Source organism: Carcharodon carcharias, chromosome 1 (assembly GCF_017639515.1).
Source record: "Carcharodon carcharias isolate sCarCar2 chromosome 1, sCarCar2.pri, whole genome shotgun sequence".
Lineage (NCBI taxonomy): Eukaryota > Metazoa > Chordata > Chondrichthyes > Lamniformes > Lamnidae > Carcharodon > Carcharodon carcharias.
Window position 1 is genome coordinate 251957577 of NC_054467.1, and position 23214 is coordinate 251980790.

At 41.7% G+C, this 23214-nt stretch overlaps 1 protein-coding gene across 3 annotated transcripts in view; it reads left to right on the forward strand.

The window, feature by feature from the left end:
* Positions 1-21959, forward strand: part of LOC121282066 (nucleophosmin-like) — a 92683-nt gene extending 70724 nt beyond the window's left edge. For 2 of the 3 annotated variants that reach the window (XM_041195477.1, XM_041195487.1), the window contains 3 exons: positions 14717-14827; positions 20186-20260; positions 21361-21959. In XM_041195477.1, coding sequence (XP_041051411.1) covers positions 14717-14827; positions 20186-20260; positions 21361-21411 — 237 coding nt within the window. In that variant the 3' untranslated portion in view covers positions 21412-21959. Of the gene's footprint in view, positions 1-14716; positions 14828-20185; positions 20295-21360 lie in introns of all 3 variants that reach the window. The other variant, XM_041195497.1, reaches the window with a different exon arrangement.
* Positions 21960-23214: the final 1255 nt, after the last annotated feature.

Here is a 23214-nt window from a genome sequence, read left to right on the forward strand (position 1 = left end):
TTCCCTCCCTAATAGCACTCTGGGTGTATGTACACCGCATGGACTGCAGTGGTTCAAGAAGGCAGCTCACCACCACTTTCTCAAAAGCAATTAGGGATGGACAATAAATGCTGGCCTAGCCAGCAATCCCCACATCCCATGAATGAATATATATTTTAAAATTTGCAACATGATTTGTTGCACTGGCCTACATAACAATGGTTAATAAAAGTTAATTCCTTTGTGAATTGCTTTAAGACGTTTCTGAGCTGGGTGATAAGGGAGCATTTAAAGGAAAGTCGTCATGTCTCCTGGAAAGCACTAAGAAAGGATGAACTAAGAAATGGATTATGCTCCATCCAGCAATTTCTAACCCCAGAGATCAGACCGTCTGGAAGAGTGCAAGTGATTGCAGCTCACTAAACTTGACGGCCTACTGGGTCTGATTTATTCAGGTAGAACTGTTATTCACCAGTTTGAGGAGAGGTCAGGGCTGTAATTAAACCTGAATTTTCAGAAGACACTTGGAAAGGTTCCTGCCTGAGGCATCTAAACAAGGTAAAGGTGCAAGGAATTAATGACAGATTAGCCAGCTGTGTTAAAAATGGGCTTGGTCGCAGATATCAGAAGGCTATGATAAGCACGTTAAACTACATTGAAGAGCAATGACTAGTGAAAGTTCACAGGCACCTACCTCTTTGGGGATTTTTATCACTTTACTCTATCTCCTAAATGATACAAAAATGAGGGTATGTAGCTTATTTAATCAGATGAGCCCCACCAGGTTCACTGTGCTGAGTTGGTTCATCTTCACAACCACAGGGTGCTAAACAATTCACTTGACCTTTTGTGCCCCTGAAATAAGGAAGATGAAAAAGAAAAACAAATCAGCCAAGCTTCCTGCTTTTGATCTCCATCCATTGTGTGAGGGAAGAGTGAAGAGCATAGGCGATGAGAGGATCAGGCTTGAATGTGATTCCCTACTGGGTTGAATATTGCCAATTTGTATATTCCTTGAGTAAGAGCGCTATCTGTGCCCTTACAACTAGTCTTAAAGCAGTAAGAGACAGTGTCTACCTGACACACTCCCTGCCTGCCTTTCCATACTTAGTTGAGCTGAAAAACAAAACCAATCAAGTTTCCTCCCTTTTCACCTTGCATTCTTCATGGTTATTTTATCTGCTTTCCTTCAGCATCCCTAATCCCACTTGGATGTTTACACATCTTCTGAATCCACCGAATCGTGCCTGACCTACCCAAAGTTACTGTGGACACTTAGGTTTCAGTAAAGTGTGATGATAGGCATGCAAATGTTTTATACTTTGCCCACTTTAACTGTGGTAAACAGGTATTAAAAAAAAATGCCAAAGTTAGTACAGGATAGATTTTGTTCTTCCAAACCAGGGCTACAGGATTTGTAGCTTTATAATGCTAGGAAAAAGTAAGATGGTAATTGCAGGTTGCTCACTGCGGATTTGAATTAAATGCTGGCAGCACACGAGAAGGATATTGTGTCTGTTAAATCATACTGGTGCAAGTGTGATTTTCTGCTAATCATTTGCTACATAATTCTAACCAATGATTTAAGTTGCATTTAAGGATTTGTTGCATCTAGTTAAAATTCATGTAACATTTTAAAATTATTTGAAAAGAAATTGAATGGGCATTTGAGGGAAATAAACTTGTAGGACTTTGAGGATAGAGTGAGGTAATTGGACTGAATAGATTGCTCTACTGAGATCTGGCATGGACTGAAGGATGCCTTCTGTACCATAATGACAATGTCCCTATTTAAACTGTTATCCCATTGCCAATTGTGGGAGCTTCCTGTGTTCAAATTGGCTGTCACTTATCCTACATTACAACCCTGACTATACTTCAGAAAGTATATCATTGGTTCTAAAGTGCTTTGGGATGCCTCAAGGTCATGAAAGGTGCTGCTTAAATGCAGTTATAAGTCCTTTCCTTAAACATTTAAAAGAAGAATATTGACATCTATTTACAGGATGTTGCTGGTGCAGATTGATTGTTGCATGTGCTTCCTGTACTCCAAAAGAAATGAAACTGTGTGAGAACTTTGGGAGGGTTTAACCTCAGCTTATGTATAAATATAAGTAACTTTACCTTTAATTTGCGTGACTGTTCTTTTTTGAACAAAGATTCTGCCTTGTCCAACAGCCAGCAGCTTTTAAATAAAAGATTTTTTTCAAAGCACTTGGAATGGGAATCTGCTGTTCTTAGAGTAGTAGAATGTCTCACAGTACACAAGCTGTCCTGTTATTATCTAAAAGTATACCCCCGTAATCAGCAAACATCTGCTTCCGACTGCAAATCACAAGCGCCGTCTCTGTCTGCAGTTCCGTCCTTAGAAATCCGTCCTTTGCAGGTTCACCCTACTCTGCCTCCTTCCCATAACCCTCCCCCCGTGCCAAGTTCCTACTCAAAGCATGATTCCATACCACATTTGAAGAACACCTGAATTTATAGAAAATAGATACTTTGAAATGGCAAACCTGCAGTGTTGCGAATTTGTGTAGTCAACCAAAGAAATGACTGATCATTGCGATGTGATGCAGATGAAAGACCTTCTGATTTTTGTTTTTGCTGCTGCAGAAATTGACAAAAGATTTTATTTTTCTTTCTCTGCCTCTTGTCACTAAGCTTATACATACAGCCATTATTGCACTTTGTTGTACGGTTGAGACTTTTGAGGAAAAAATCTTTATATACTTTACATATTTGTGTGTATTATTTATTTGTGTGTGTGATAGATAATATATATATAATATATATATGTGTGTGTGTATTATTTGGTGTGTATTATATCAGTATATAGTGTCTTGTTTGGCCTTTGGACATCCTGAAGCACTTTACAATCAGTGAAGCACTTTTGAAATGTAGTCACAGTCGTAATGTAGGAAAAATGAAGATTTAGGAGATGCGATGAGATTCTATTTAAATGTGTCATTTTCTTTCAGCTTGTAGTGATGTGTCCTAGACTCTTCATTTGTTCATCCTCCTTGTATAGTAGAGGAAAAGGTGGGAATTAGGGCATTGTCATTTTAACAGATAAGGATCATGATAAATATGTAAGTACAGGAGAGAATCGTTCAGCCCTTTGACCCCTTTCTGCCTTTCAATTAGACCAGGGCTGATCTGAATCTCAAACTCCATCTACCTTCCCTGGCTCCATAACACTTAATACCTTTGTCTAACAAAAATCCATTGAAATAAAAACAAAGTGCTGGAAATACTCAGCAGGTCTGGCAGCATCTGTGGAGAGAGAAACAGAGTTAATATTTCATAGCAAAAACAGAATTACCTGGAAAAACTCAGCAGGTCTGGCAGCATCGGCGGAGAAGAAAAGAGTTGACGTTTCGAGTCCTCATGACCCTTCGACAGAACTGTCGAAGGGTCATGAGGACTCGAAACGTCAACTCTTTTCTTCTCCGCCGATGCTGCCAGACCTGCTGAGTTTTTCCAGGTAATTCTGTTTTTGTTTTGGATTTCCAGCATCCGCAGTTTTTTTGTTTTTATCATTTATTAATATTTCATAGAATGGTTACAGCAGAGGAGCCATTCAGTCCTTTGTTTCATGCCAGCTCTCTACAAGAGCAGCTCAGCTGGTCATATTCCCAGCCTTTTCCCTGTAACTCTGCAATTTTGTTTCCCCTTCAGATAATTATCCAGTTGCCTTTTGAAAGCCACAGTTGAATCTGCTTCCACCACACTATCAGGCAGTTTATTCCAGATCTTAACCATAAAAAACAAGTCTTACCTATGATTATGCTATCAACCTCCCCCTAGTTACCAGCAATATGATAAAATAAGGAAATGATAAGTCAAGTATAACTCTTCAGAAAAATCCATTGATCTCAGTTTGGAAAATTTCAATTGACCTCCAGTCTCGGCAGGTTTTTGGATGAGAGTTCCTGATTTCCACTGCCCTGTGTGGAAAAAGTGCTTTCTGGCATCACCTCACTGAATGGCCTATCTCTAGTTAGAAGATTATGTCCCATTGTTCTGATTTCTCCTATAGCTGTAATTCACTGTAATGGTCTCATATTAAGACACTTTTTTTCCCTTCCGTTATCAATAGTATTCACTTTGCAGGAGCAATTTATTTCTCACATTTGATTTTCTTTTCTGGAAATCTCCGTAGATTTTTTTTTTTAAATCCTAATCTTCAATCTAGCCGGCATTGACAAGCTAATTGAAACAAGATTTTTTGGATGCTCTGATTTAATTAGTTTAGGAAGCTGTCCCTCTCACTCTTCCCTTTTGACACCTATTCATTTCTATCATCTATTTTTACAATACAGACCTACTCCAAGTTCAACCAAAGATTTTATTGTGAACAGTTTGTCTTGAATCTCTGCACAAAGATTTCCAAGAATGGTATCAGAACTGAGAGACTGCAGTGGATCAGGAGATTGAATAGGTTGGAACTTTTTCTTTAGAAAAGACTTTGAGGAGACCTGATAGAAGTCTTTAAAATAATGAATGGGTTGGACAAGGTAGATGCTGAGAAAATGCTTGCATTTGTGTGGCAGAGTCCAACACTAGGCACCATAAATAACCAAGATATTTAATAAATCTAGCAGATAAACAAGGAGAAATATCTTTACTCAACAGTTAGAATGTGGACCTCGCTACCATAGGAAAATGTTGAAGCAAATAGCTTAGATGCTTTCAAAAGAGAACTAGACAAGTCCATGAGAAAAAAGGGAATAGAAAGATATGCTGAAAGGCTGAGATGCAGTAGACCAAATAGGAGACTCGTGGAGTATAAACTCTGGGACAAATGGCCTGTTTTTTTTCTATGTAATACTATGTAAAGTGGCTGTAATTGGTTAGGTTCCTTTTTATCATCAGAAACTGTTACTGACCCTATTCAGAGGCCAATGGGGAAAGCCTTGAAATGCTGTGGAGCACACAGAATCACATGGATTGTTCTTGCTCACCAATTGACTCATGGCACTGATTATACCATACCTGTGAGATGCCAGAGCACAAGAAATTATTTAAAGCACTTAAACCTTTCTTTGTTCCACATACTTTTCTCTAATGAAGGGTCTGACCTTGGTTTAGGGTGCAGCTCCTTCAGCAGTAGCCATCCTGTGCTATCTTGCCCACCTGGCATTCATGGGCAGGGAATAAAGTCAATATTCACACTTTAAACAAAGAAAACTATAATGGTAATTTACACTGTTTATTTCCTCCCTGTCTCTTAACCAGGTATGCAAGAGCAATCAGTTGACGCATATTGATGTTTCACTCCCTATTGAGGTTGATTATGAAGTTTGTGGAAGGAGCAGGTTCAGCAGGTGGGCAAGTTTGGTCAACAAAGCTTGCGGCTTGCAGGTCCTATAAATGCAGAGAAAGCCTGGCCTATTGGTATTCTAAGTCCATCACCTCATTCATGCTCAGTCTTGCAGGGTTTGTATGAAATGCTAAGTCATTCCTCTTCAGGTAACAGGAGACAATTATGGCAATGGATGGTAACGCTTCCAAGGAACATTAATGTGGTGTGCCCAAGGTGACCATGGACATCAAGGCTGCACAGTTTCATATTAAGATTTCAGAGTCTTTTAGGCAGTAATTGATATTTAGCAGAAGGATTCAAGCAGAAGTAAGTTCTGGGCTACAGCTGCAAATTTGCACCCACAATGTCTTTGTCAGAGTGTTGTTGCACCTTCTGCACAAGACTGTAGTCCAGTAAAGATTGAAATTGTTTTTTTAGTAAGTTTGGGATTCCACCAACAGTTTCAAGATTGTGTGGCTTAAATTGGCCAGCTCCATGCAAGGGGAGGTGATATTGATCATTATGGAGTGCAGACTCTTATGTTGTCAGCTGCAGTTGATTTTCTGATAATGGATGCAAGATTCCTTTCGAGCAGTTAGAATTTGTACATTGATGCTTGTGATGCCTTTAGTTATTTAAAGCCATGACACCTTAAAATGATGTTTTAAATGAACATAACATAGAGTGCAGCAATATAGTTTGCTCTGTCTCATATTGTGTACAGCCACTTCTTTCACAGGATCTTCACTTTCATGGGATGCAAGCCAAAGAGTGGATGTAAGAAGAGACCTCCAAGTTCATGGAGGCACTGATTGTCAGCATCCCAATAAGCTTTCCTGTGTTCAAGAAACAAATTGCAACAAGTTATTGAGAAATTGAACAGATTACATCACAATCTGATTCATAAGCAAGGTGGACCATTATCTTAATATTGTGCATTTCAGTGGCAAACAGGTGTGGCATTGAGGTCAACAATCTCTCAATCTTGTCTGCATCACACCTAGCTGAGGTGTGTAATGTTACAACATCCGCTGCAGGGATATAAAGTCAAGCCATGTGATTGACTAATCAAATCACTTTTGACAAATGAGGTTACTCCGAAATAGGTCTGATTCCACCCTTTCAGATCAAAAGACCTGGGTGCCAGGCAGTCATATTTATAGCATGAAATGGTCAGTGTGCCTCATCGCATCCTTCCAAAAATTCACTATACAGTCAGTAAATTATTTCCTGTGATGTAGGCAGATGTTGAAACCCAGATGCGCACAGTAAGAGCCCACAAGTATCAGTGAGATGAATGAGCAGATAATTACTTCTTTGTGGTTAAGGGAGAGTAATTGCCCAGGGCTTCAGAAGAACCCCTTTTCACTCCATTAGCACAGCATTACAATATCAGCTAAGAAAGTGTGCTGTTGGATTGGAGCCTGAATCTATAATCCTCTGACTCAGTAGGTGGATATCGAGGTAGGTGAAAAGATTTAAATGATCCCAGACTATAAGGGGCTTAGAAAAGACTGAGGATTAGGTATGCTAAAACCTTTATGGTTTGCAAAATCCCAAGTACTCGAAACCCTCAAAAATGTAATGCTCATAAGTGTCCCCTGAAATATATTCCACTAAACTCTATTCAGAAACCATTTTTAACTAGATCATCGTTACTATTATGAATATCTGGAATTTATTTTTCCTCAGGTGTTCTTTCTGTCAGCTTTATTCCTCCTGATATCCTCAAGGCACTAATTTCTTCCTTTTTTTATGTTTGCTCTTGGGATGTAGGTGATACTGGCAAGGCCTGATTTATTGCTCATTTTATGGTTGCCTGGTATTGAGTGACATTCGGGGCCCTTCAGGGCCTATCATGTAGTATGCAATTGGGGTCAAATCTGGGCGAACAGGTATAGTGCTTCCTAAATACATTAGTGAATGACAGTTCTCAACGTTATGCAGCGCATAAATGTAACACACTCAGTTGAGAATTCCAGCAAGGTAACAGGTGCCTTGTGAAATACTATTTGATGTATTGTAACTGGCATCAGCAACCAAGAATAATGAAACCAAATATAGGCAAAATAAACTCAAATATGAAAGGCTACCCTGTAAAACCCTACTGCTCCACAGGATCCTTCTAATGCAGCAAAATCTAGTTTAAAAAGGTAAGAATTTTTTTAACTTGCAAAACTGGTTATCAGGTCTATTATCGTAGGTCTTACCTTAGAAGATTGACCCATCAACAACCCGCCCCCCGCCCCCCCATCCGCCATAGACCAGCGATGCCATTTGCTAGTCTTTATGGGCCCCCAACTCTGCAACCTGGGAGGTAGGCTCCTGATGGATGAGCAGAGCCATAAATGCGACCTTGCATTGACTGCGCATACACAGTATTTTCGGCAATGCGACTTCCGTCTTGTACATGCACTGTTGCCAAATTCACCCTAAGTCAATTCGGCAGATTCAGCGGGTTATAGAACTGTTTCAGACACTAGTTCATTAAAGGCTGCCTATTCATGCATTTCATCTTCCACTTAGATGCAGCATCTGTCATCCCTCTTTGCTGGCCTTGGTGTATTCCCAGTTATTTATTTATAGAACCTTTTTTATTGCAGTTAAAACAGATTAGCAGAGAAGACATCATGTTTTTACAATACACGCAAGTTTGTGTTATAGTTTTTAAATCCCTTGTTAAGTCAGCTATTTTGTTTCTCGCAGAAGAGAAATATTTCATGGCAAGCAGGGGTTATTCGCTGAACAGGAATCAACTGTATTGAATTACTACTTACATGGGCTTACATCACAGTATTTAGCCTTTTACCACATGAAATGAATTCCAGCCTTTAGCATCATGTAATTAAGTTTGGCATGATTATGCGAGACAAATTGCGGAATAATGCTTCTTTTAGTTCCCAAACCACAGTGTTCAGATGTCTCTTACCTTAATAACTATGTACTAATCAGAGCGTGACTGCCTGGTTAGTCTTGCTACAGGGGGGGCGGAAGATTGCCTTTCAGAGCCACTGTAATAGTATGTGGAGTTTCAGAAACTGTGGCCAAGCCAGCACACAATCGCAATATATAATAGGCCATATTACGGTGCAAAATTTTCTGCAGCTCAAGTTTGGAGTGTGCCATTTCTCCAATGTAAAAACATAAAAAGGTAGCAACTGTTTTCTTACTAATTCCTTTTTGCTCTTTTGCCCTCCTGAACTTTTATTTATAGAGCAGCTTTCACTTCTGCAAAAAGCCCCAAATCATTTTGCAGCCAATGAAGGACTTTATTGTAATGTAAAGCGGTAGCCAATTTGCATAATTGACACTACCACTATGCCATCAGGAAAGTGATGGTTTAGTGGTAATTGTCGCTGGCCTAGTAATCCAGAGACCCAGGGGTAATGCTCTGGGGACCCAGGTTTGAATCTTACCGTGGCAGATGGTGAAATTTAAATTCTATAAAAATCTGGAATTAAAAGTCTGATGATGACCATTGCCGATTGTTGTAAAAACCCACCTGGTTCACTCATGTCCTTTAGGGAAGGGAATCTGCTGTCTGTACCTGGTCTGGCCTACATGTGACTCCAGACCCAAAGCAATGTGGTTGACTCTTAACTGCCCTCTGAACAAGGGCAATTAGGGATGGGCAATAAATGCTGGCCTAACCAGCGATGCCCACATCCCACGAACGAATAAAAAAACCACAGCAAGCTCCAACAAACAGCAATACCATATTGACCACATAATCAGTTTTCATCATAAGAACACTTGCATAACATCTTGAATGTAATGAAACATCTCAAGGTGCTTCATAGGTGCATAAAAAAACAAAATATGATACCAAGCCATGTAATTAGGTCACATGGCTAAAAATTTGGTCAGAGTCTTAAGGAATGTCTTAAAGGAGAAAAGTCAGCTAGAGAGGGTTTTCAAGAGCTTGGGGTGTACATAGGCAACTGAAGGCACAACCAGCAATAGTGGGACAATTCAAATTGGGGATATGCAAGCCAGATTAGAGGAGCACTGATATCTTGGAAGATTGTGGGGCTGGAATAGATTAGAGATAGATAGGGAGGGGTGAGGCCATGGAGGGGTTTGAAAACAAGGATGAGAATTTGAAAATCAAGATGTTACATGACTGGCGGAAAATGTAGATCGGCGAGTGCAGAGGTGATGGGGCTTGCTGAGAGTTAAGACCTGGGTAGAAAGTTTTGAATGACCTCAAGTTTATGGAGGGTAGGATGTGGGAGACCAGCTAGGAGTGCATTGGAATAGTTGAGTCTAGAGTAACAAAGGCAGAAATGAGGGTTTAGCAGCAGATGATCTGAGGAAGGCGAAATCAGTTATGTCATTGAGGTGGAAATAAACTGTTTTGATGATGGCACGAATATGAAGTCAGAAGTTCATCTCTGGATCAAATGTGACATGAAGGTTGTGAGCAGAATAGTTTAATCCCAGACTGTTGTCAGGGAGAGGGATGGAGTCAATAGCCAGGGAATGTAGATTGGAGCAGGGACTGAAAACAATGACATCAGTCTTCCCAATATTTAATTGGAGGAAATTTCTGTTCATCCAGTACTGGATGTCAGATAAGCAGTCTGATAATTTAGCAACAGTCAAGCTGGGTGTCGTCGAGCTAAATTTGAAAACTAACACTGTGCCTTCGGGTGATTTTGCTGAGTGTTAGAACGCAGGTAGGAATATAGGAAATAGAAGCAGGAGTTTGGCCCTTCGAGCCTGCTCTGCCATTCAAACAGGTCGTGGTTGATCATCTACCTCTTAAGCCATTTTTCCCACTATCCTCATATTCCCTTAGTATCCAGTATTATCCAGTCATTAGTATCCAGAAATCTATCAATCTCTGCCTTGAATATGCTCAATGACTGAGCTTCCACAGCCCTCTGGCATAGAGGTGAGAAATAGGAGGGGCCAAGGATTGATCCTTGGGGACAACAGATGTCATGGTGAGGAAGTAGGAAGAGAAGCCATTGTATGTGATTCTCTGGCTAAGATTAGATAGATACGAATGGAACCAGATGAGAACAGGCCCACCCGGCTGAATGACAGTGGAGAGGCATTGGGGGAGGATGGTGTGGTCAACTGTGTCAAAGGCAGAATGGCAGGTAGCGAAGAATGAGGAAGGAAAGGTTTTTTTAATGCATAGAATATCATGAAAAACTGAAAAGGCTTGTATAGGTTATCAAATGAATTTGGGATGATTTTGTGTTCAAATGGTGAAGTAGGCAACACTGTTTCAAGGAGCCACAATTCCTTATTTTTATTAACTTCTCTCTCTAATTTTCTCTTGGAGTCCCCTTCTCACTCAAGTAGCCCAAACAGTGCGCGTCAGAGGGCTATTACGTCAAGGCTTTAGATAACCTTGGCTGTTTGGGAGTAAAAGTGGGAATCATTACCATGCTCAGGCAAATCAAATGTATTTAAAGGACACTAATCAGGGTACATTATGTAACTGTGCTAGCAATTCAGGGGAATGAAAGCAAAATACTGTGGGTGCTGGAAATCTGAAATAAAAACAGTGCTGGAAATACTGCCTGCCATCATCTGTGGAGAGTGAAGCAGAGTTAACTTTTCGAGTCAAGTATGACTTTTTTAGAACTATTCTGAATTCAATTAAGAGTCATACTTGACTCAAAACATTAACTGTTTCCCCCTCCACAGATGCTGCCAGACCTGCTGAGTATTTCCAGCACTTTCTGTTTTTGTTTTAGTAATTCATGGCCTGGACTAACAACCTGGGGATATAGGTTAAAATCCCGCTCCAGCAGCTGAGGAACTTAAATTCACTTGAATAAATAAATTTGGAATTAAAAAGCTAGTATCGGTAATGGTGACCACGAAACTACCCGATTGTCGTAAAAACCCAACTGTTTTACCCTTGGGGAAGAAAACGTTTTGTCTTTACCCAGTCTGGCCTGTATGTGATTCTAAATGTACAGCAACATAGTTGATCCCTAACTGCCCTCGGAAATGGCCTAGCAAGCTTTTCAGCTGTGTTCAAGGTGGCTCACCACCAACTTCTCAAAAATAAGGAACAAGTAATAAATGCTGGCCATGCCAGTGAAAGCCGCATCCCATGAATGAATTTTTAAAGAAGAATTCCAACCAAGTGAACTGATTTTCGTTTCTTTCTGCCCTCCCTTCTCTTTCATATATTTTTACCCTCATTGTCTAGGGTTTCTGTTAACTTGCAATTATCAGTGGTCACAGCATAGCCTCATGTCTTTACTACCACATGACATGGAACAGGAGAAGCATCAGCCTGTGAATTGAGTGTTAACTGTTGCATTATAATTTTTTTTTGGAAAAAATAACAGTGCACCTTAGAGGAAATGAGATATCAAAGAGAGAAGTGTGTGCACACTTTGTTTTGGAATCTGACATAAGTCAGAACGTGTTTTTTTTCCCCTCCCATGTGAATTGGCAAGCACAACCCCGCTGTATGCATCATTTCTTGAATCTGACCTAACTTTGAGTGTTGAGTTTGGCTCTTAGGCAGCACATCTATGAGGCAAGACTAAGACTGACTGGAATTTTGAGTTCAAAAACAAAAATACCTGGAAAAACTCAGCAGGTCTGGCAACATCTGTGGAAGGGAGCATAGTTAACGTTTCGAGTCCGCATGACTCTTCAACAGAACTTAATTTTGAGTTATTCATGCGCTGAACCTGTGACCCTCCCCCTTTGCTAAATGGGGTTACTTTTTTTTTAACCATTCTCTTTGACTCTGGCTGTAGCTTTAGCAGGAATGGTTTGGTTGAGGTCCTGGTTTTGGCCAGAACCCGAAGACCTTGGTTCAGAATTTCCATTCAGCCTTGTAAAAAGCGGGATCTCTGTGCACTCCTTTTGAAGCTACTTTCAGAAAGGGCTGGGTCTTCATGCTTCCCATGGCCTTAAGAATGGCCTAATGCTAAAGGCTGGTACATCATGTAACTATAAGCCTTTAGAAGAGTGAAAGTGGGTCCTACATCAAAACAAAGCAGTCGGTTTTGAATTTTGAAGACTGGTTAAGTTTTTAATTCAGTGGATTGGTCCTGTTACAACATGGCTGGCACTGATGGGAGGGAAAGCAATTGACAACCATCCTCGTCAATCAGCTTGTGGCCTGGCGCCAAAGTTTCCATATAGGGCTAACAGGTGCCTGCTCCTCTGCCCCCCCTGTTCCCCACAGGTTATGACTATGCAGGCAAGCATTTATCTCTCGCACTCAGTGCTGGATGATGGGAGTAGGCACAATTCTGGCATAACAGCTGGAATTCTGGGATAGTGGCCTGCAGATTTTCAACGAAAATGCCTTGGCCTTCGACAGATCTTCTGCCATGCAAAGGAATCCCGGAGAGACAAAGGCAGGAAACATTGCAATGAGCTTGAACCTCTGTGGAAAAGCCAAAAAAAAATCTATTTCTGTTGGTCATGTAGCGGGTCCATGTCACAGTTCTTTGAAGAATCAAAATCTACCGTTCTGGCCATAAGCCAGCTTCCAAGGGATTTGAATGTGGTTTCTGTATCCTATAATAACATTGCCTTTGATCTGACTGATGTAAGAAGACATTGATGTGATGCATTCATTTACAACTGGAATTTTTTTTGTTGTTAATTCTCAAGGCTCTCAATTACTTAGTTTTTTTTTAAAAGGGAAAGCATCATTAATTTACTTGTTCAGGTGAGTGATGACCATATTAGGGAATGGAATGCCTTTTGTCCCCTTGCATCCAGTGACGAGAGTTTTTGTTGGGTCAGGTATAATACAAGCCACAGTGAATTGCAGACTAGCTTCTAAACTCCAAAAGTAATGTGTTTCTTTCAATAAATTATTATTGAGAAACCTAGATGAAGGGCTAGAGAGCAGTGGTGCAAGGCACCATCAAGGTTGAAAAGAACAGAGAATATGTTAGAGTTTATTGATACTAAGGTTGAGGTTTGGTTTAGATTGTACTAGGAAGAGCACCAAAATCTTGAGATGCTTAAAAAAAAGGCCGAAATAGAGTAGGAGAAGGAATTTTGATTCTTTATTTCAACTCGGGGGATCACTGGAGAGAAAGAAATATCTACTCAACTCCCTATGTTCCAAAGGCAATAAAAGGGCGAATGAAGAATGACTGAAGGAGGAATTCCCTGGCCGGAAAAGCTAGAACATGGGATCATAGCTTCAGAATGAGAGGTAGGCCATTTAGGACTGAGACTAGGAGGATTTTCTTCACTCAGAGAGTTGTGAAGTATAGCATTCTCTACCCTTGAAAGCTGTGGATAGATAGATTTTTAGGTACAAACTGAACTAAGGGATAGTGCAGTAAGGTGTTGAGGTAGAAGATCTGTTGTGATCTTGTTGAATGGCAGACTAGGCTAGAGGGGCCAAATCATATAATCGTAGGATGGTTACAACACAGAAGGAGCAGAAGGAGGCCATTTGGCCCGTATCCTGACTTGGAAATATATCACCGTTCCTTCACTGTCGCTGGGTCAAAATCCTAGAATTCCCTCCCTAACAGCACTGTGGGTGTGCCTACACCACATGGACTGCAGTGGTTCAAGAAGGCAGCTCACCACCACCTTCTCAAGGGTAATTAGGGATTGGCAATAAATGCTGGCCTAGCCAGCGATGCCCACATCCTATGAATGAATAAAAAAAAAATCTGTGCCAGCTTTTCCAAGAGCAACTTAGCTAGTCCCACTCCCCTGCCCTTTTCCTGTTGCACATTTTTCTCTGCAGATAATTATCTAATTCCCACGGAAAACCAGCTTCATCACGTGCTCAGGCAGGGAATTCCACTACTTGCTGTGTTAAAAAGTTTTTCCTCGAATCGCCTTTAGTTCCTTTTGCCATTCACCTTAAATCAGTGTCCTCTGGTTCTCAATCCTTCTGCCAATAGGAACGGTCTTTTCTCTCTATTTACTCCATCTGGACTCATCATGATTTTGAACACTGCTATCAAATCTCCTTTCAATCTTCTCGAAGGAGAACAACCTCAGCTTCTGCAAATTTATCCATATAATTGAAGTCCCTCATCCCATTATTGTAAATCTAATAGCCTATTCCAGTATTTATTTCTTATGTTCATTCACGATGGCCTGAATGGCCATCTTCTCTGTTGCATGATCCTGAGAAATATAGGAGACTGCTTTGAGGAAAGCTTTCTGATAACCAAGCCGGTCTTTTTAAGGCCACAAAAAGTGGGGAAGAGCTTTAAATAGTCATATTCTGAGGACAAGTAGAGGTCAATCGTTGCTGGGACTTATGATTGCTTGGTTGTGATTTGTTGTTTTATTGTGGCAGGCTACAAATTTGGCACATTCTGAATGATATATTTTCTATGCATCTAGAGAACCGGGTAGCTGATAGAGTTATGGTTCATGGGGTACAGTGATGAACGGTTGCTTATTTATTACTATGTGAAGTAAATCAATGCCATTTATCTCTTCCTTTGGCAGACTCCAGATAAAAACAGAAATCAAGATGACAAATCAAAACTACAGAAACCTGCCAAAGTTGCACCCACTGTCGATGAAATAAAAACCAAACTGAAGACCATGGTTGAAAAGGTAATCAGCTGTTTTATTCAGACCTGTTATTCATTTATTTTATTTTGTTTTGTGGGAATCTGTAACATTCATCCAAAAGCAAATACTGTGGATGCTGGAAATCTGAAATCACAGCAAAAAATGCTGGAAAGACCTGAAATGTTAACCGTTTATCTCTTCACATATGCGGCAGGCCTGCTGAAAATTTCCAACATTTTCTGTTTTAATTTTCTATAACATTAATGATTGATAGCAGGATTTATATTTCCTTTCATTGCTGAACTTTTTGGTGTTTGATATGTTAACATTGACAATGAGAGAGTTTTGTTTTGCTGTCCTTGGTCATCCTGTGATAGTCAAAAGAGATGTATACACACATCCTTCTCCTCTGCCAACCTCAACCTCACCCCCACCCCCTCACCACCATTTCTCTTTTGCTTTTTCTTTTGCTCTTCCTTTCTCAGGTTTGCTTTGGCACTCTCCCGCTTATGTGCTCCCCCAACCTTCTCCCACTTGTACACCCCCCCCCCCCCCACCCACCCGATGCTCTCCCACCTGTGTATTCCCTGGCGTTCTTCTTGATGCTGTGAGGGAGGGGGAACTCAAAATTACAGTCACTAGGGAAGTGGTACTGAGCAAATTGTTGGAGTTGCAGGCTGACAGATCCCTGGGTCCTGATGGACTTCATCCTAGGGTGAAGTGTCCAGTAAGATAGTTGATGCGTTGGTTTTAATTTTCCAAAAATCCCTAGATTCAGGGAAGGATCCATTAGATTGGAAAATAGGCAATGTAACTCCTTTATTCAAAAAGGGAGAGAGACAGAAAGCAGGAAACTACAATCCAGTTAGCTTAACATCTGTCATACGAAAACGCTAGAAGCTATTATTAAAGATGTTATACCAGGGCATTTAGATAAATTAAAGATAAGCAGAGTCAAGATGGTTTTGTGAGAGGGAAATCATGTTTAATCAATTTATTGGAATTCTTTGAAGAAGTAACATGTTGTTTAACATTTAGTCATTCACGGGATGTGGGCTTCGCTGGCTGGGCCAGCACTTATTGCCCATCCCTAAGTTGCCCTTGAAGGTGGTGATGAGCTGCCTTCTTGAACTGCTGCAGCCCAAGTGGTGTAGATACACCCACAGTCTTTTAGGGAGGGAGTTCCAGGATTTTGACCCAGCGACAGTGAAGAAATAACGATATATTTCCAAGTCAGGATGGTAAGTGGATTGGAGTGGATCGATCAGCTGCCCTTGTCCTTCTAGATGGTAGTGGTCGTGGGTTTGGTAGGTGCTATCCAAGGAGCATTAGTGAATTCCTGCAGTGCAATTTGTAGATGGTATATGCTCTGTGTTGGTGGTGGAGAGTGTGAATGGCACCACATCCATAAACAATCAAACGGGCTGCTTTGCTCTGGATGGTGTCGAGTTTCTTGAGTTTTGTGGGAGCTGCACTGGTCCAAGCACGTGGGGAGTATTCCATCACACTCCTGACTTGTGCCTTGTAGATGGTGGACAGGTTTTGGGGAGTCAGGAGGTGAGTTACTCGTTGCACGATGCCTAGCCTCTGACGTGCCCTTGTAGCCACAGTATTTATATGGCTAGTCCAGTTCAGTTTATGATCAATGGTAACCCTCGGGATATTGATAGTGGGGGATCCAGTGATGGTAATGCCATTGAATGTCAAGGGGTTGATGGTTGGATTCTCTCTTGTTGGAGATGATGATTGCCTGACACTTGTGTGGTGCGAATGTTACTTAGCACTTATTAGCCCAAGCTGGATATTATCCAGGTCTTGCTGCATTTGGACATGGACTGCTTCAGTATCTGAGGAGTCGCGAAAGTAAACTGTGGAATCATCAGCAAACATCCCCACTGGGATATTGCTGGGATATTGTCAGAACCTTATGATGAAGGAAGGTCATTGATAAAGCAGCTAAAGATGGTTGTGCTGAGGGCACTACTTGGAGGAACTCCTGCAGTGATGTCCTGAAACTGAGATGACTGACCTCCAACAGCCACAACCATCTTCCTTTGCACTAGGTATGACTCCAACCAGTGGAGAGTTTTTCCCCTGATTCCCGTTGACTCCAGTTTTGCTAGGGTTCCTTGATGCCACATTTGGTCAAATGCAGCCTTGTTGTCAAGAGCAGTCATTCTCTCTTCAGCTCTGGAGTTCAGCTCTTTTGCCCATGTTTGAACCAAGGCTATAATGAGATCAGGAGCTGAGTGGCCCTGGCGGAACCCAAACTGGGCATCAAGTGAGCAGGTTATTGCTAAGCAAGTGCTGCTTGATGGCACTGTTGATGACCCCTTCCATTACTTTACTGATGATTGAGAGTGGACTGATGGGGCAGTAATTGGTGAGGTTGGATTTGTACTGCTTTTTGTGGGCAATTTTCCACATAGCTGGGTAGATGCCAGTGTTGTAGCTGTACTGGAACAGCTTGGCTAGGGCTGTGGCAAGTTCTGGAGCTCTAGTCTTCAGTACTGTTGCTGGGATATTGTCAGGCCCATGGTTTTTGCAGTATCCAGGGCCTTCAGCCGTTTCTTGATATCATGTGGAGTGAATCAAATTGGCTGAAGACTGGCATCTGTGATGCTGGGGACCTCTAGAGGAGGCCAAGATGGATCATCCACTTGGCACTTCTGGCTAAAGATTGTAGCAAATGCTTCAGCCTTATGTTTTGCACTGATGTGCTGCTCTCCTCCATCATTGAGGATGGGGATATTTGTGGAGCCTCTTCACCCAGTGAGTTGTTTAATTGCCCACCACCATTCACAACTGCATGTGGTAGGACTGTAGAGCTTTGAGCTGATTTGTTGGTTGTGGATCGCTTAGCTCTGTCAATCGCTTGTTGCTTATTTTGTTTGGTACGCAAGTAGTCCGGTGTTATAGCTTCACCAGGTTGACACCTCATTTTTAGGTATGCTTGGCACTGCTTATGGCATGCCTTCCTGCACTCTTCATTGAACCAGGGCTGATCCCCCAGCTTGATGGTAACAGTAGAGTGGGGGATCTGCTGGGCCATGAGGTTACATATTGTGTTTGAGTACAATTCTGCTGCTGCTGATGGCCCACGGTGCCTCATGGATGCCCGTTCTTGAGTTGTGAGATCTGTCCCATTTAGCATGGTGGTGGTGCCAAACAACACCATGCAGGGTATCCTCAATGTGAGAGAGGATTTCATCTCCACAACTATCACTTCTACTGATACTGTTATGAACAAATTCATCTGCGGCAGGCAGGTTGGTGAGGATGAGGTCAAGTATATATTTCCCTGTTGCTGGTTCCCTCACCACCTGCTGCAGACCCAGTCTGGCTGCTATGTCCTTTAAGACTCTGCCAGCTTGGTCAGTAGTGGTGTTACCGAGCCACTCTTGGTGATGGACATTGAAGTCCCCACACCCACAGTACGTTCTGTGCCCTTGCCACCCTCAGTGGTGAGGGAAGGGCGGTACATGGTAATCAGCAGTAGATTCCCTTGCTCTTGCCCGACCTGATGCTATGAGACTTCATGGGGTCTGGAGTCGATGCTGAGGACTCCCAGGGTGACTCCCTCCCAACTGTACACCACTGAGGTGCCTCCTCTGCTGGGTCTGCCCTGCTGGTGGACAGGACATAGCCAGGGATGGTGATGGTGGTGTCTGGGACATAGTCACGGAATCATATCTTACAGACCGTGTCAGGTGCTGATTATGTCATTGACTGGTCAGTGAGACAACTCTCCCAATTTTGGCACACGTTAGCAGGACTTTTCCATTGTTGTTTCCAGTGTCTAGGTCGATGCCGATGCCTAGGTCTGGTTTCATTTCTTTTTTGTGACTTTGTAGCAGTTTGATACAACTGGGTGGCTGAGTGCCCACATTGTTGTGCACTTGGAGTCACATGTAGGCCAAACCAGGTAAGGATGACAGATTTCCTTCCCTAAAGGGCATTAGTGAACCAAATGGATTTTTACAACAATCAACATGGTTTCATGGTCATTATTTGACTGTGGTGGGATTTGAACCCGGGTCCCCAGAGCATTACCCTGGGTCTCTGGATTACTAGGCCAGCGACAATACCACTCAGCTATTGCCTCCCCCCGTGCATAAAGATTAGATTTCCAGAAGGCATTTGATAAGATGCCACGTCAAAGGATATTGCAGAAAATAAAAGCTCATGGCGTAGGTGGTAACATATTAGCATGGATAGAAGATTGGCTAGCTAACAGGAAACAGATTAGGCATAAATGGGTCATTTTCTGGGCAAGATGTGACGAGTGGTGTGCCACTGGATCAGTGCTGGGGCCTCAACTTTTTGCAGTTGATATAAGTGGACTTGGATGAAGGGACTTAACCTATGGCTGCTAAATTTGGTGAAGAGATAAAGTTAGGTAGGAAAGTAAATTCTGAAGAGGACATGAGGCTGCAAAGGGATATAGATAGGTAGATTAAGTGAGGGGGCAAAGATCTGGCAAATGGAGCATGATGTGGGAAAATATGAACTTGCTCATTTTGACAGTAAGAATAAAAAAACGTATTATCTAAATGATGAGAGTCTTCAGAGCTCTGAGATTCAGAGGGATCTGGGTGTCCTAATGTATGAATCACAAAGAGTATGCAGGTGCAGCAAATAATTAGGAAAGTATGGAGATTATGCTTCAGTTATACAGGGAATTGGTGAGACCACATCTGGAGTACTATGTGCAGTATTGTTCTCCTTATTTAAGGAAAAATATAAATGCATTGGAAGCTGTTCAGAGAAGATTTACTAGACTAATACCTGGAATGGGGGAGTTGCCTTATGAGGAAAGGTTAGACAGGCTGGGCTTGTATTCGCTGGCATTTAGAAGAGTAAGAGGTGATTTCATTGAAACATGTAACATCCCAGGAGGTCTTGACCCGGTGGACGTGGGAAGGATGTCTCCTGTTGTAAGAGAATCGAGAACTAGGTCATTGTTAAAAATTAGTCATTCATTTAAGACAGAGATGTGGAGAAATTTTTTCTGAGGATCATGAGTCTTTGGAGCACCCTTCTTCAAATTGTGGTAGAAGCAGAGTCTGAATATTTTGAAGACAGAGGTGGAAAGATTCTTGTTGAGCAAAGGACTGAAAGGTTATCGGGGGTAGGAGAGAATGTGGAGTTCAGGTTACAATCAGATCAGCCATGATATTGAATGATGGAGCAGGCGCAAGGGGCTTGAGTGGTCTACTCCTCCTAATTCGAATGCTCGTATGTTCTCTTGCCCACGTGCTGTCTGGCACTTCATGCTTTTTTTTTGACAAAGTATATATATCTTCCGATTATATTTTAGTGCAAATCTTATGACATTCAATAAAATGTGAAAAAATTTTCCTTTCTGCAACACTCAGCTGGTGTATTCTTGCTTCCTAGGGGCAGCACCTACCGAAGACGAAACAGAAGTTTCAAAACTTTATAAAAAGCTCATTACGATTTGAAGACCTGAAAGTGAGTGCCTGAAGCAATTAAATGAAAATTTGAAGTGAGTTCCAGATCGTAGCCATGGACTCCTGTGTATTAGCTAGTCATGGTATGAATGCTGCAGTGGGCCAAAGCACACTAGGGTTCAGGAAGGGAACAAGCAGCCTATGTTCGCACTTCTTATACATATGTGTGTGGACATGAGGACAGGATAGGACTTTGATTGTGATGTCTCTTCCCATACAGCCAGATAGTCTCATAGTGCTCACTGTCTAGTCTAACACACACAATGGGCATGAGCAAGGTTCCAGATAGCTGCTGGTATTTTTTTTAATCTCAGTAGCAATCAGTTCCTTAAGGAGAATTAGGGTGACGATTTGGCTTATCACCAAAATGACATCTGTGGTAATTAACTCACCACTAGGTATCACCCATAGAGTTCCCTCCTGTCCCATCACTGATAGGCGTCAGTGGAAGTAACCTCTCAGCATCTATCCTGACAAACCCTTGAAGAATCTTGTGTTTCAATCAAATCACCTCTCATTCTTCTAAACTCTGGAGAATATAGGCTCATTCTACACAATCTCTCTTCATAGGACAGATCTCTTATTTCCAGGAACCAATCCAGCAAGCTTTCATGTGCAATGAGACAAGAACTGTGCCCCTTGTCCTACTGTCCCAGTATATTTGAAGCAGTGATCACTCGCTGATACAAGCGTACCACTCAGTCATCTCTGCCAGGTTGGAACAAATACACTTCTCCAGTCTTTTCTGTTCCCTCAAGTACCCTGGTAATGAGAATCAGTCCTGTGGCTCTTTCCTGCATTACTCTGAACAGAATTCAAGATGGGTCTCCACAATACACTGTACAGTTTAAACATGACTTACTTCCTCTCTATTGTACTCTACTGTTATAGGCTCCATAGCTCAGCATTCACTTTGCTCTGTTGGTTGCTGTGCAGTAATTAGACATGTTGAGACATTCATCTCTGAACTCCACTCTTAGCAATATCAATTCAGTGTAGAAACATTCTGCATTTGCTGTCATGTGCTGTACTTCACACCAGTGCATGTGGAATGCAATGTGGAGTATGTTTCTACTTTAACATCATTCTCTTTGCTTGCAGGTAATTGGAGAGCTGTGGGCCTGGGGACAGACATTGAAGCAGACCAAATGAGGGGCACCTGAAAGCTGCCAATGAGTTTTTCTAATGGATCATTTGGAATAGTCGGTGGAGTTTCTTTTTCCTAAAAGATGTTTATTTTCTTGTCAGGTCTTCTGAACGTATTTTGTTTCGAGTTGACAGCCTCAGTGTTTCTTTATTTTAAGAAGCCTGTTGACAGCATAGTGTGAGGTTTGGTAGATAGCGAGCCTGTGCAATCCTTTTAAAAGATTGCCTTGATTGAGTCCATTCATAATGACTTGAAACCCGAAAACACTGGAAATGTACAGCAGGTGTGTAGTATGTGTAAAATCGTAGTTTAACATTACAGACCTTTTGAGAAGAATCTACTTCCATAACATTAACCTCCATTATCTCTCCTATGAATGCTGTAATGTCTGCTGTATATTTTCAGCATTGTCATTACAGATTTCTAACATTTGCGCTTTTCCTTTTTTATTCTCGTTGGTTATGTAGTTCAGCAGCCAATAAACTCGGTGGAACCTAACAAAAATTCAAAGTAACTTTTTCATTAATTAAACTATTCAGAACTCCACTTAAAATTTTCTCCATGTCATAATTATAACTCAGTATACATGTTGCCCCAATTCACATAGATCACCCAGCATGATGTAGAAAGGTAAGTCCCAGGTTCCCTCCCTAACAGCACTGTGGGTATACCCACACCACATGAACTGCAGCGCTTTAAGAAGAAGCTCACCACCACCACCTTCTCAAGGGCAATTAGAGATGGGCAATAAATACTGGCCAGCGATGTCCACGTTCCATGAATTAATTTTTTTAAAAAAAGGCATGTGACCCTGGTCTGTTGGCTTGGTTAATCTTTGCTGGGTTGCAACACATGGCCTGTACCATAGAATCAAGGGACGGAGGAAAATTGGCCAAGTTCCTGCTGTTGACTGTCTACGATTAAAAGATGTGTTTGAGATTCCAAGTGGCTTGTTTACCACCTTTGAATAATTGGAGCTCTCTTTTCCTAAAGCAGCTTGTTGAAGGATCTTCGGTGAAACATATTTTGCCTGGAGAAAACAATGTTTTTGCTTCAAGAAGTCTGTCGGCAGTATTAGGTAGTTGTGAAGCTAGTGCATTCCTTTCTAGACATTGTCTTGATAGAGGTCATGAATGGCGCTATAAAAACACAAGCCTGCCTTTCTCCCTTTACCCCGTGTCTTGCTGCACAGTGAATGTGTGTGCCCATTCATTGAGGCCTGGATCAGCTTCGCTTTTGACACTTCTGCAATGGAAACAAAAATGATAATTCTTAATCTGTCAAAGGCCTATTGCCTGGAATATTTGTCTCCGCCTTTTGAATTGCACTGCTTTAAACGTCCTTTCCTTTTTATTCTGCTAGGTTTTATCGCTCTTTCTTTCTCTTCCATCCCCTTCACCCTGCAGATGCAAATTCATGTTAAGAGGGACTGGAAACACTCCAGTGCATGTTCCCTGTGGCTATTCTTTGTTTGCGTCCTGATGACATCAGTTGGCAGGCTGTTCAACTCTAGGGGGCATCATAGTGGAACTCAAATTTCCGCTATCCTAACCTGAACTTTACACATGGGCACTCTTTTGGCACAGATTATCAGAAGGTTGTCAGGCACAGGAATCTGCACCTTAGCACAGGGAGCAGATGCCAATTGTAGTGCTCCTATAATGTAGCTGATATCAGCTGACTTAGTACTGACCATAGGATTGAACCTTGAGCCCATCATGGTCTTTATAGCTGAGCAACTCAGTGCCAAGTGAAGCAGTTTTTTTTGATTCAGCTATAAGTTTTTCCTTCAACGTAATCTTGAGAGA